The sequence below is a fragment of the Nyctibius grandis genome, chromosome Z (assembly GCF_013368605.1).
Source record: "Nyctibius grandis isolate bNycGra1 chromosome Z, bNycGra1.pri, whole genome shotgun sequence".
Classification (NCBI taxonomy): Eukaryota; Metazoa; Chordata; class Aves; order Nyctibiiformes; family Nyctibiidae; genus Nyctibius; species Nyctibius grandis.
Window position 1 is genome coordinate 69,858,121 of NC_090695.1, and position 14,066 is coordinate 69,872,186.

Sequence of the window (14,066 nt, forward strand, 5' to 3'; positions counted from 1 at the left end):
ATTATTTAGAAGTGCAGAGTATCACAGAAGATCCATTGGAGGTTTGCTATTTTGACAACTGTGTGATTAAAAGCCCACTAAAAACTATGGAAAGACACCTGATGACTTAAATGAGCTTTGGATCAGCTGTAAGGGCATTTCTTCATCTATGCACTGTAACTGTTATATATAACAGTTAATTAAGTTACAGTTACAACACTGAAGAAATGCCAATCATGAATACTTATTTTTGCTAACAAGAACAGCTTTCTTATGAATAGTATCATTTAACAACTTAGCTATGTAATATCCTTATGAAAAATCAAAGTAATTTTTTAAAACAAATTACAGATGCACCTGTACAAACAAAATAAATCAAAAATTTTAAGTAAATATAAAAATATATATATTACAAAATTGCATCTTCAATGAGATGCTGCCTGTACAGTGACCTGTACCAGTGCATCCTGAGCACTCCACTCTCAATACTATTGGTGAGAGCTGAGTTCATGCTGCATTTTTCAAGCCCACACACACATCTTGTGTTTTCTGCCTAGGAAGGCAGAGGTTTATAGACTCATATTCCTCCTCACACAGCTGCAGAGTGCAAAGCAGGAAACAGAATGCAAGCATCGTGAATTAGGAATGTATGCTAAGTATCACATCAAAAAGTACTTGGTAAAGTTGTTTGGATCCCTCAACATAAAGGTTCAGGTATCATCCAGGAACAATGTTACTTACCTCTTATCTCAGTAGCTAATCTATGCTAAACTAAACAATATAATCTGATTGCAAGAAACGCACGGGCTTTTAAGTTGCTGTTTGTCTATGTTTTCAGTGCCTTTTTGAGGTCAAAGTAGAAATTGGCCAGGGTACCAGACATGGCTGTGTCTACTGCAGATTGTGGTAGCATCCCTCGTAGTTCAGTCTGAATATAGCCTGTCAAAAGGCTGTGGCCAGGATAGTCCTTAAGAGGGACGCAGAACCAACCGCAAGGGTGATTGAATCCACGGACGAAGTTATGTCTCACCTCTCCATAGTCTAGGCTTATACCTATCAAGGAAAACAAAAAAAAAAAAGGGAAATTAATTTGAGACAGATTAAAAAAAATAAAGGTAGAGTAAATTGAAAATGTACAAGTTTCTGCTTGTGGAATTTAGTAGAAGTGACGGACACACTTCAAGTTTTGGGGTACTTTCATGCATGAAAGTTGTCTGCTCTTCATCCAAACTCCACAACAGAGAAGCAGAGCTTGAGAAGCTGAAGTTCTGACATTAAGAAGACATTTCTCCTATTTAGTAGCAAGCTGAGCAAGTTGTTACTCCACCCAGTTTGCTGTAACAGCAGTCAGAGCACTCAACTTGTCTCTACCACTCCTGTCCCACAGCTGGCTTAAGTGAAACTTGGCACACAGGGGTGGCTCACTGGTAAACCAGTAACCTGTATACTTCTTTAAACCTGTAAAATGTTAAAATACCTTTGAAATGCTTCTTGGAGACCATTTAGACCACTTCTGAAGGCTTACTGCAGAACTAAACTGAATTTGAAGCAGCTGTTGCAAAATAAGAACTAAGCAGAGGTAAGTGATGCCTTACCACATGTTAGAAGTCCATCTTCATAGCTTGTAGTGTAAGAGAAATCAACAAACTCCCTTGGTGCTATGATGTTCCAGAGCTGGCCAGCAGTGGTGTAGCGCATCACACAGCAGTTCTTGTTGAGTGACAGAATAAGGAGGGTAAGAAAATAAAAATATCTTAGTATAATGAATACAGGGAAATTTATGCTTGTAGGCAGCTAGCCTTTTCCACAAAGGTCACAGCCTCTGTCAACTATGCTGTGCAAAAAAACTTCAGTGAGGTCTGAATGAATGACTGTGTTGTTTTCAGTCTAAGTGCTTGAAGTCTGTAAGGACTTGCAGTCTGCAACTGAGAGCTGCAGGGGCAGACAATATCTGGCACCTTTAAACCATACTGACTAAAACTAGAGAACTGTGTCATGTGGCTGACATGGAACTGAAAGCCATGTGGCTTTTATGTGGCTTAACCATTACTTAGGAAGTCTGAAAGGACCATGAATGAATTGCAAGAGGCCTCTCTCAGTACTAAGATGCTCTGTCAAGTACTTTTCATCTACCAAGTGAATAATAAAACATAATGCAAACAATTCTTCAAAAAAGGCTTTCTTAGTAGAGTTTGTATAAATTTTAGGGAACAATTAGCAAAAGTACCTTGCCATATAAATCTTTCTTAAGAGCCAGAGCAAAAGACAATTCATGTTCTAGCCAGATGTCCACAGGGATTTGGAGTCATACTGAATGTCCCCAGTAAGCAAAGGAAGGCTACCAGCTCTCCTGTAATCAACTTCAAACCCACCTTTCTTTAGCAAGCCCTGCCCCTCAGTATGAACTATTTTGGCTCCCAGCACAAAGCTCTGCCACACAGTGAAGTCAGCCTTTCAGGAAGAGGGAGAGGTTGCAGGTTCTGTATGTGTGGATTATTAATGCCCACAATTTTGTTTGTTGTGGAACAGAAGCAAGCAAGCTGTGTGAAAAGGCTTTGGCATATAAAACACAGAATCACAGAATCAATCAGGTTGGAAGAGACCTCAGGGATCATTGAGTCCAACCATTGCCCTGACACCACCCTGTCAACTAGACCATGGCACTAAGTGCCATGTCCAGTCTTTTCTTAAATACATCCAGAGATGGTGACTCCACCACCTCCCCGGGCAGCCCATTCCAATGTCTAATGACCCTTTCTGAGCAGAAATGCTTCCTAATGTCTAACCTGAATCTCCCCTGACAAAGCTTGAGGCTGTGTCCTCTTGTCCTATCACTAGTTGCCTGGGAGAAGAGGCCGACTCCCACTCTGCTACAACCTCCCTTCAGGTAGTTGTACCACAGTGTAGCTCTCTATATGTGAATTTTATAAGAGGCTACCAGAGCTCCCAGGTCTGAGAGAACTGTGACCAAGTTTTACTCCTCTATTTTTAGCACTGATGGAAAGCTTAACTTCAAGCTTCAGAATAGGACTGTGCAGCCAGAAAGCCTCATCTGAGGTCACCCACCCCATGTATGCTCAATACCCCACGTGCATGTAGAAAACGGTATTTGTTGGAACGACTGCTCTGCTGTACTGTTAAATTCATGTATGCATCTATACGCATTTCCCTTAAGAATCTAAACAAGTCTTCACCTCTTCAAATGTTTCCATGATGTCCATTGTAGTCATTAAGCTGTCCCAGTCTAGCCTATAAGGTCCAGGGCGAATATGATCCACTATTCTGTTAGTAACATCTTCCACCACTCCTTGAGCTTTGTAGCTACAGAAACATAGGTTTACATTTAAAAGTAAGAAATTCTTTATAAATATTCCAATAATTTGCAACAGCACACTTACTATAATATCTTGGTACCTGGAGTTACGGTCAGTGGACAATTGCATGAGAAAAACAGTACAGAAAGAGACCTATGGGTGCATCTGTTCTTCTCTGCAATGTTATTCTGAGAAAGTTTGTCCTTATGCTGCAATCAATATTTTGTAAATGGCAAACTCCTTCCTTAGATAATAATCATCATATTTATTTCTCTAACAACTTGCTATTTTGCTCTTCTTGTTGGGCGAGCAAGGGAGTACACCCGGGACAAGTAAAGCTAAAAGCAAAAAGAAAGGAGAGCAGGAATACAATGGGAAAAACATTTTTCCTAAAGTAGAAATAACAGTAGCAGAACCAAGCTAATGAGACACTACGTTATGCTTTGGAGGCATACAAGAGTACCAAATAATATAATTTGGTATAAGACATTACAGAACATTCATTTGTTATCAGACATTTTTAGTAGACACCAGATACTTCGTTTACTTGAGTTACTGGGCCTCCAGCTCCTGAAGGGGAAGAATCCATCAGGACCACTATTTTCAAAACACTTCTTATTCATTAAGCTCTTATTAATAGTAGGTAACTAGTCAAGCAACAGATTAATCTCTTCACTTGTGCAGTTCACCCATATTCACTCATAATTACCTGGTTGGAGCCAATCTCAGCTATATACTCAGAACTGGAGGACCATGTGAACATGTCAGTGGCTTCTAGGTAGGTGTTTGGAAAGTTCTTTAAAGTGTCCTTTATTTTACCTATACACAACCCTGGAGTCTTCATCTGCACATAGCAGCCACTGCAGTGGTACAAGTTACACAGCCTGTTGATGCTAGCCCGTGGCCCTGCACAGAGCCAGCAGAGTCTTGGTGTCTGGGGTCATCAGCTCTTGCAGATTTAACAGGACTTAAATTCCGCAGAGTGTATCAGTCTTTGAGATACTTTCAAACACTACCTTTTCACACTACTTTTCATTTCTTCAGAGTTCTGTTATCTAGTAACTATTTCTCTACCCAAACCTACACATACCATCAGAACGCAGTGACAGAAACTCACACAGGAAGGGCCTTTATGTCACACATCTTTCCCACAACTACAGCTTGGTATTTTACTCTATTGCAGTTGCATAGTCACTTAACAGTCCAAGCACTAACTGGATTGTCTCCCAATAGCACTTCGGACCTACTGAACCTGGACTGCATTCTGTGGTTTTCAGACTGTCTTTCTAAAAGGTCTGGGCGTATGTTGTTGTCCACATCAACCAATGGGAGTTTTGTGGTGTGTTCCACAGTTTTCATTGTTCATTGTTCTAGACACCATGCAAGGCTAGAGCATCAAAGTATAACACTACAAAGAAATGGTACAGGCACACTAGATGATCCACTTAGCTTCTCCTCTGGAGAATCTGTGTAGCTGAGGGCTGTAAAATCCACAACCTTCATTTCTAAATTCTACAAAATACATCTGTGGAACCTTAAAAATGTATCTACTCTGCAGGCAAACTTACAGGTATCCACTGAACTCCTCTGATGGTTTATGCCACACGGTTACATCTTTCTGAAAGACAATCACAGATATTATGTTAATTGTCACTCACATACAATTATAAGATGTCCAGAAAATGCTCCAATTTTTCTGAAGAAAAGCAAACAACTTTACCATTAACTATGGTTCATCCTAAAGCGTTCATTGACCTGGGCACTTTTGTATACTTTTCTTAAGAACAGAAGCAGTTGTTTCAGACACCTTTTACTCGTAATCTTCCATTCTTTCAAAAAAATCAGTCAATTGCCTTTCTCAGTGTCAAATGCTAGCAGTCTGCGCAGAAATAGGGCTTGGCAGGCCAAGCCAGTTTACTACAAAAACATATAGAATAATGGAACCACATTACTAGGTAAAGCCTTCCAATTAAAAGGGAACTGGAAAGCCATTGTCTGGACACTATTCAGACAGGCAGACCACACCACTTCTGCTTGCACTCCTGTAACACATGACCAAGCAGATGTGTGCAGGAGGTGCTGACCGTGACAGATAAAAAAGCTTAAGTTACCCTTCTCTAGGGTAGATGCCTGACTAGAATTGTCTTACAAGCAGTAGTCTATTCATTTTAGAGTCAGCCAGAGAAAATAAAGAAAACAGTATCTTCTGATTTTTATCTAAGTATGAAATAGAACCTCTGCACAGAAGCTCTGAATTTCAATGTTAAAGAGAGTTCCATATGGCACCTTTTTATTTGGAATCAAGATTACATAAACACAAAGGACCAAATGTCCTAAAGAACAGTAACATAATTACTGCATCCAGAACTGTTTAAGAGATCTGGGGGCAAAACACATCTCCCTGGCAGGTAGCTAAAGCTCTGAATTTCTTTTACATGGGACCGTACCAAAACAGAAGGGAGGAAGGGAGGAAGGGATGAAGGTGAGGAAGGAATGAAGTCCAACAGGAAATTTTATAGGGGTAAAATCTGGGGAGTAACATGTTCTAAAACAGTGAGATTCAGGTAACTTCCTAAAGTAAAACAATGGTATAGATATAAGATGTATAGGTATAGCATTTAGCAGAGCAGAGGTGGTGTAGGTGTTTTGCAAGAGTGAAAGGCTTGGATACTCTGTTCCTCCCTTTCAAGACAGTGAATTTGTTAATTTTGCAAATAATCAAGTTACATTTGGAACACTTGACCCTCTCTTATCAATGTCTGCTCACAAAGGAAAAAAAAATACAAGACCCACCCAAACTGTTGTAACAAAAGGGCAAAGATATAAATTTGCCATGTTCGGCCTACCACGTTGCTACACTGAGATACCAAAATACATTTCTACCACCTATGCAGGACAGGACTAAAAAGTGTTAACCCAGCCTAGAACTGATGCACCAGCGAAGTCTGTTTAGCTTGGTGAAGCAGGACTCAGAAAAGCCAAGCAGCTCAGAAGAAGAGTATAGCAAACTGCTTGGAGAAAGCAGGAACCACATTACCTTTCATGGAAGGAAACCTGTGATAATGTGAGGGGCTCTGAAGGCAATGGAAACATGAAGGAATAAGAGAGAAAGAATTGAGAATGATCTCACTTTTTAAGAGGGTGACATTTGGAAGCTGAAGCATGACAGGTTCAAGCATTATAGACAAAAGAGATTCCAGCGGCTGGCAGAGCTTACCTGCAGGCTGTGGCTGGTTTTTTGAACTTACAAATGAGCATCTCACAACCCTACTACTGCTAACAGTATTTTGTATTTTGCTTTAAGAAAAGCCTATAGTCCCACACAGGTAGGATTCTCCTGTGAGACACTTCCCTGAAAATGGGTAGAAGGAAGGACAGAGTATGTCTGTAGACAGGAAAATTACGTTCTGTCATCTGAAGATGTACTATCCCAGAAGGGTGGTTTCACAGGGAAATGTGAAACCTTCTCCTATGAAAGTCCTGCAAGAATTTGCCAAATGTTTCACGCCCGTGTTATACGGCATAATAAACTCTTCTCCCCACCCGCGACAAGTGACCTGCAGCTTCCCTGAGGGCACAAATCGGGCCGCACGCATGAAGCCTCCCAGAGCACTCACGGTTTTCTTCGCCAGCCGCCATTCGCTGTGTCCGATGCTGTGGTACTGAACCAGAGTGTTCCGCAGCCGCGTAGCCAGGGGTGCCGGACTGGGCAGGTGATCCATCTGCTTTCCTGCTGCGGAAAGACGCCTGTTACACGGCCACACAGACACCCGCACAACGCACCGCCCCAGGGACGACAGCGACAGCACAGCTCACTTAAACCCACGCACTTTGAACAGAGAAAGCAGAAGCTACCACCCTCCCCGCTCCGCACACACACACACACACAGCCCCACACACCGCTTGGGTCGGGTGGCACCGGGCGGCTGCCGGGAACCCTCGGCGCGGCGCGGTGGGGGCGCAGGCCGCGAGCCAACGGCCGCTTGCACGGCGCCAGGCCACGCCCGGAGCTCCGCGGCGTTAGGAGAGCGCGATGGGCGAAAGCACCCCGCTGCCAGCCCCGGCGCTCCGCGCTCACCTGCGGCCGCGGCCGCGGCCCCCCGCCTCTCCCCTCCCCCCCCACCCCTTGCACCTCCGCCACCCTCCGCGCTGGCGGCACTGCCGGCCGGCCCGACAGCCCAACGGCCGATGCCGGCAGCCAATGAGAGCGCAGCCGGCTTCCCGGAGCAGCCAATGGCGGCGCGACCCGCCGAGGGCGGGGGAGGGGGCTCGCCACCTTCTCGTATCACGCGACCTTTCGACATGTCACCGGCGCGTCGTCACGAGCCGGAGGAAGGAGGGCGCCCTCCCGTTCGCTGCTGCGGGGGAGCGCGGGGCCCTGATTGGGTGGAGGGAGTGGAGTGATGGGAGTGGGCGGGGAGATGCGGCACGGGGCAGCATCCGCGAGCTTGGCGGCACCTGCGGGCGGGGCTGGCGGGGCGGGGCGGGGCGGCCGGTGCGCGGCGTCGCCTTCTCCTTCGAGGAGCCCTGCGGCCTGGGCAGCGGGACGGGCCTTGGCGGGGCCCGGGCGCTTTCCTGGTTAACACCGGGCTGGCCCCCATCGTCTGCGGTGACAGCACGTTACCACAGCATCGCTGTGTCTGCTTGGGAGCAGGCCGAGCCTCCGTCACCAGGCTAGATCTGCTGCAGGGCCCATCTTCGCACGTGTGGCCTGTTGCTGGCGCTTTGTAAAGGCTTTTTTACTGTGACTTTGTAAAGGTTTACACAGGGTTGCAGCTTTTCAGTTGAAGTGTCCTGTGCATTCACTGTCCAGCTGAGGCGTGGCCTGCAAGTGCAGATGTGGTGGGCAGGAGCAGTGAAGAGCATTTTCCCTGGGTCTGTGCTCCTGGGTTGCTTTTAGCTATGGGTTTTGTCACAGAATCTGAAACTGAAAACACAATGTGTGTCCAGCCATGAAGGGCTTAAGACAGTGCAGAACACAGCAAGTGACACACTGCGGTGAGAAAGCCTGAGATGCTCTTGCTTTCTGTGAGCAGTGCTCACAATGTGAGCAGGCTTTTGAGGAAGTATTGGAAGTTTTGCTTTGCTCTGTAAAGCAGCAAGCAGACCAGATGTTTCTTAGGAATAAGGCAGCACCTGTGGTCAGCCCACAGCTGAAACAAATTTCAAAGTATGTGTAACTGCTTGTTTCCTGCAGAATTGTACTGTTCACTGGACTTCACCCAACTCAGTCCAACAGAATCACATTGGGCAGCATCTGTGCAAAAGGACCAAACTATTGGAAAGGCAGAAAAAGAAATGAGGCAAGAAGTAGGCGGTTAGAAAGAAGGGGGGACAACAGGTCTTCTCTGCCTGGTAGTATGTTGTTCATTTTGGCCAATGCTGACTCCCTAAATAAAGACTTTGAACATGGTTGTGTTCTCAACACATGGCTTTACACCAGGCTTTTTGAACTACCTCTAGATCCCCTTGCAGTTTACAGCTCTTGGTCATCTTTCCTTAAATGAAAATGGGTCTCTAAACAGAGATCATACTTTTAAGGACGTACTAAACAAAGTGAAGATGTCTTACATGCAATCCTTGAAATTTTACAATACAGAATCAAAAGAGTAGTTTTGAGCTGAAAGTGTAGCAACATTATAGGAATGTATTTCACTTGCCTTCCTTCAGACTCCTGTCTGTTATTTTCCTGTGAGCGAAAAAGTGTACAACTGACCAGTTCCTGGCTGCTTTCTTCGTTCTTCACTGCACTGTTGCACTTCTTGAAGTCCAGTGTCTTCTTGCCTTTGAGTATGGGTTTCCTTCCCCAGGGGTTATTACCTAGTTTAAACCACCAATGTAAACTTGTTCACTGTTTTAGAGGGAAACTTATTTTTCTTGAAGGAGGGAATGACAAGTTTTTATTGGAAAATGATGATTTTTGAATAAAACCTTATTTGTAGAAATGCGTCATGTTTCCATGGGCTGGACAGATATTCATGGAAGGCTGCCTGGTCTCTTGAAAGCTGCCCTGGCAGCTCATACAGCAAGTTTCTTAAGCCTTGGAGGTCTGTCAGGCTTCTGTAAAGCCCCTGAATACTCTATATTCTGATATTCAATGTTAATTTTATGATTTGGGCCAACTGGGTGCTTTCAGGTCTTATAAACCAGTTCTTCACCACAGTGAGGTGTGTACTTCCATATCTTCTAGGCTTCTGAGCTCTGCAGTGCAAAGTGTCAGTGAAGCAGCCGAGATAACTGATGTGCAAGTGAAGCTGTATACGTTTCCTGGGTTATGTTCCTTCACTAGCTACATCAATACCTACAGTGCTACCAGCTCCAACTTGTGCCTATGTGAGGAAAGTTGCTATGAGGAGGCAAACATTAGATGTTGCTAGCCGTGCCATAGCTGGGCCTTTGCTGCTCCTTCCTCCAGACTTCTGTGGCACATCTCTGCAGCAGTAACTCCTGAACCACTCCCAAATTACACCAGAGCTGTGTTGCCCCTGAGGTATGCAGTACTGCTGGAGAAAAACATCTGTTCCCCTTGTTATATAACACCTTGCACAGGGGAATCTTGATTATCACGATGGGTGGGATCCACAAACACTGTCAAAAGCCTAAAATACCTCTGTCCCCCAATTTGAAAGTAACTTGATAAAATCAAATTTATTCTGAAAACTACTGTGTTCACCTCCATGAAGATGAACTGTTGTCGCAGAATGCCTGATATTTCATCCTAGAAATACTACCGTATGGAGAAGTGTGAGACTAACTACTGGCGTTTAATTTTAGCTAACCCATGCCTAAAAAGGGGTTTGATCATTGAAGGTGTTCCTCTGCAGAGTGCATAAAAAATAGTAAGGAGGATCCTGGGTGGTTTTCAAATACAAGGAACTGTATACATCTAACCTTAGTATCTTGCAATTGTGTTAGGGGTAACAAAATGTGTGCAGTTTACCAAACATACTGGACCAAGTTCTGCTTTTGTTGCAAAGGGTATAGAACCATTAATATATAATGTGCTCACTCCTACATGATGCTCAGCAGGCTGGTTCCAATCCAAACCAGTACTGAAGTATTTTACTGGATCAAACCTGAACTCCAGCTGTCGGAAGAAGAACAAACAGAACATGGTTGCCTCATTGAAGTTATTCTGACCAATATATTTCTCTTAAATATCTCTAGTGCACTTTCCAGATAGAAAGATGATCCTTGAGGTCACTTCCAGCCCAGTATTCTATGATTCTAAAGCCAACAGGCTGCCCTTAATAATGTGTTTGATAGTCTCAAACTTAAATATAATTTGAACTACTGCCTCACAGAGAACTCTAAAAAAGTTATTGGGAAAGCCTGTTCTGTCTAATAGATACTTTACACCACATTTTGTCCTCCCAAGGCTGCTTCTTGCCTGTTGAGCTAGCTTGATCATATGGAAATACAGTATCTCCCTTCAGAATTAATACAGCTCTTCAGAATCAAATCTGAATTTTGGAAACTGAAAGGCCAGTCCAAGTTCAGTGTTACCAGGCTTCCTGTTTTCTAACTGCTTTTTACCTGCTAATCAGTAGCTACAAACAAGTTGAAAAGCTGTGATTTTTTTACTGCTTTTCTGCTTCATTAGGAGCTTTCTGCTTTGTACAAGCATTGACTAAAGCTTGCACAATTGGAGGCATCAGAGAATTCCCATGCAGGTCTGGACATAACGGGGCCTGGCATCCGTTATTCTTTTGAGCATCTGCATTCCCTTTGACTGATGGGTTGGCAAGAGCCGTTGCACAGTTTTTGAGAAGGAAAATGTAGTTAAATAACTGTATTGCTTAACACTTTTGAGGAAAAAGCAGCGTTTTCTTGCTGGATTTTCAGGTGAATAGGCTACTGTGTATCAGTACAGAGTGATTACCAAGGTAGTCCACCATACATAGTCAGAGCCTGAGTCTTTTTTAGTAGTTACGCAATTACTAGAAGTAGCCGCAATGTCTGTGCCAATACGTGTACTGTAGTACAATTCTATCTGAGATATCACTAATGATTTTTTGGGTTTTTTTTAAGGTTAGTAATTTCTGTAGGATATTGAAGAGTGCTATGACTGGTTGATTGATCAATTGATCTATTCCTAGACCAGTGCTCAATTTGATCATGAACACTGTGTTTTCCATTACCCTCTTCTGACCACTCAGTTTTCTGGAGCTGGTCATTGTGCTCAGCATTACCAGGACATTAGACTTGGACCTACTTGAACTTGCTCATTGGTGCAAGACATCTTATTAATTTCCACCAGCGTAAGGTATGTACAACTGTGAATGCAGTTCAAAATGTTGGGTTTTTTTTCAGATATGCTGCTTTTAACTGTGGAATGTAGAAGACACTCTGCATGTGTCAGAGTTCAGCAGGGTTGTGGCCTTTGCACAGGCACCAAGTTTCATGGTAAGATTCAGACTTTCTAGATCCAGGCCTTCCGTGTTGCACAAAACACATGGGCTTTATTTACCTTTAAAACTACTCTTCACTGCAGACACATAGAATCACAGAATGACTGAACAGTTGAGGCTGGCAGGGACCTCTGTATCTATCTGGTCAAACTCCTCTGCTCAAGCAGGGCCACCTAGAACCAGGTGCCCAGGACCATGTCCAGATGGCTTTTGCATATCTCCAAGTTTGGAGACTCCACAATCTCCTTGGGCAACCTGTGCCCTGGTCACCCTCACAGAGAATAAGTGTTTCCTGAGGTTCAGAAGGAACGTCCTGTGTTTCAGGGTGTGCCCATTGCCTTTGGTCCTGTCACTGGGCACCACTGAAAAGAGCCTGGCTCTGTCCTCTTTGCACCCTCTCTGCAGGTATGTATATATATTGGTGAGATCCCCCTGAGCCTTCTCTTCTGCAGGCTGAACAGTCCCAGCTCTCTCAGCCTTTCCTCACAGGGGAGGTGCTCCAGTCTCTTCATCATCTTGGTGGCCCTTGGCTGGACTCTCTCCAGTATGTCCATGTCTCTGTTGTACTGGGGATCCCAGAACTGGACTCAGCACTCCAGGTGTGGCCTCACCAGTGCTGAGTAGAGGGGACGTTGCTGTCTCATGTTCAACTTGGTGTCCAGCAGGACCCCCAGGGCCTTTCCTGCAAAGCTACTTTCCACTTAGGTGGCCCTCATCATGTACTAGTGCCTGGGGTTGTTCCCGCCACAGGTACAGGACTTTGAACTTCACCTTGTTGAATTGCGGGAGGTTCCTGTCAGCTCAATTCTCCAGCTTGTCCAGATCCCTCTGGATGGCAGCACAACCCTCTGGTGTACCAGCCCCTCCTGCCAGTTTAGTGTCATCTGCAAACTTGCTGCAGGGGCACTCTGCCCCATCATCCAGATCATTAATGAAGAGGTTAAACAGGATCGGACCCAGTACTGACCCCTGGGGCATACTGCTCCAACTAGACTTTGTGCCACCGACCACCACCCTCTGGGCCCAGCTGTTCAGCCATTTTTCAATCCACCTCACTGCCTGCTCATTCAGCCCATACTTCAACAGCTTCTTTCGAAGGATCTTGTGAGAAATCCTGCAGTTACTTTTCACCTGCAGTTGACTCCTAAGTTATTTTTTTCACCTCTCTAACCACGCAATTCATATTCTCTGTCAAGGAAATAAAATACAAGTATCCAGGTTTGTAACTCAGCTGTAAGTGTAACAGTTGGAAGTTGAACTTCCAGAAGAAGCTGGTCTTGAAATGCCCTGGACAGAGCATTCTGCAAGTTGTGCAGTGGGCCTGGTATTTAACTAAAAACATTTTTTTCTTGAAACTTTCTACCGATTCATCTGAAATGATATGGCCTAGAAAGTTTCTCACTAAATAATAGACCAGCCAACGTGTTTTGTCCTTAACCATTCCTGGTGTTTCCAGTCAGACTAGCATAGCATCTCAACTGGCAAGAAAACTGCTGCAGAAATCTGTGTCTCTTGGAACATCAGCCAGTGAAATCTTGACTCTTAGGAGTTTATTTCTGCAAAAAACATGCACAAATATTATTCACCCATTAACGGTCACATGAGCCACTAAATGCAACTGACTATGCATCTGTGATAGAAGGCTCTTTCTAATCCAGCATAGGCATTTTTTTTTTTTTTTTTAGTAGAACTATGTTACAGATATGATGAAAACAAATAACTTTGTTTTGCTTTTGGGCAGTTTGGTTAATAGAGCCATTCTAGTCAGCTAGCTAGCAATTCTTGCAATTTTGTTAAAAAATAAGCCACAACAAAAAAAACCTCTGTAGAAAACCTCTAATATTCTTCATGCCTGATCTCCAACCAGTTATTTAACTTCTTTGGCTGGATTTGGATAAATGTACAATGTGCTGCTTTTCCATCAGAGGGTGATGGAAAGCAAGTCTTTATTTATTTTATGCTGATTGGCCCACATATAACTGCGGAAATGGCATTAGGATTTCATGTTTGTTTGCCTAATACGAGCTGTATTAAATCAGCTGTATTAAATCAGCTGCCTTGACCATTCCCTGTAAATGCAAAATAAACCCAAAAGGCTATGTCTGGATTCTTAGCACTCATACATATTCCCAAATGCAACTTTCCAGATGGTGAGAAGTGTAGCTAAAAATCTTGCGTATTTCACTGGTAAAGCACTGGCAGCATTTGTGAGCCAGACTAGAATTCAGCTCACTTCTCACATATTTGCTTTCAAACTAACATGTTTAAACAAGAAATGTGAATGCAGTAAGACAGTCACTGCCTTAGCCAGACCTGGGTCAAGGGAACAGTTTCTGGAAGACAAAATGGCCCATCACCTCCG

The 14,066-nt window shown here is 44.0% G+C and overlaps 1 protein-coding gene across 3 annotated transcripts; it reads right to left on the minus strand.

Moving 5' to 3' along the window:
• Positions 1-292: 292 nt before the first annotated feature.
• On the minus strand, positions 293-7,608 carry STARD4 (StAR related lipid transfer domain containing 4). Of its 3 annotated transcripts, none has more exons than XM_068423497.1 (6): positions 7,570-7,608; positions 6,911-7,023; positions 4,862-4,911; positions 3,174-3,300; positions 1,575-1,689; positions 293-1,032 (listed from the first exon to the last, which is right to left on the minus strand). In XM_068423497.1, the coding sequence occupies exons 1-6, from the start codon at positions 7,595-7,597 to the stop codon at positions 806-808; spliced, it is 660 nt and encodes a 219-aa protein (XP_068279598.1). In that variant the 5' UTR covers positions 7,598-7,608; the 3' UTR covers positions 293-805. The 3 variants fall into 3 exon arrangements, with proteins under 3 accessions (XP_068279598.1, XP_068279600.1, XP_068279601.1); XM_068423499.1 differs by lacking the exon at positions 7,570-7,608 and adding an exon at positions 7,426-7,479; XM_068423500.1 differs by lacking the exon at positions 7,570-7,608 and adding an exon at positions 7,426-7,460 and having other exon boundaries at positions 6,911-7,026.
• Between the last annotated feature and the right edge of the window lie 6,458 nt (positions 7,609-14,066).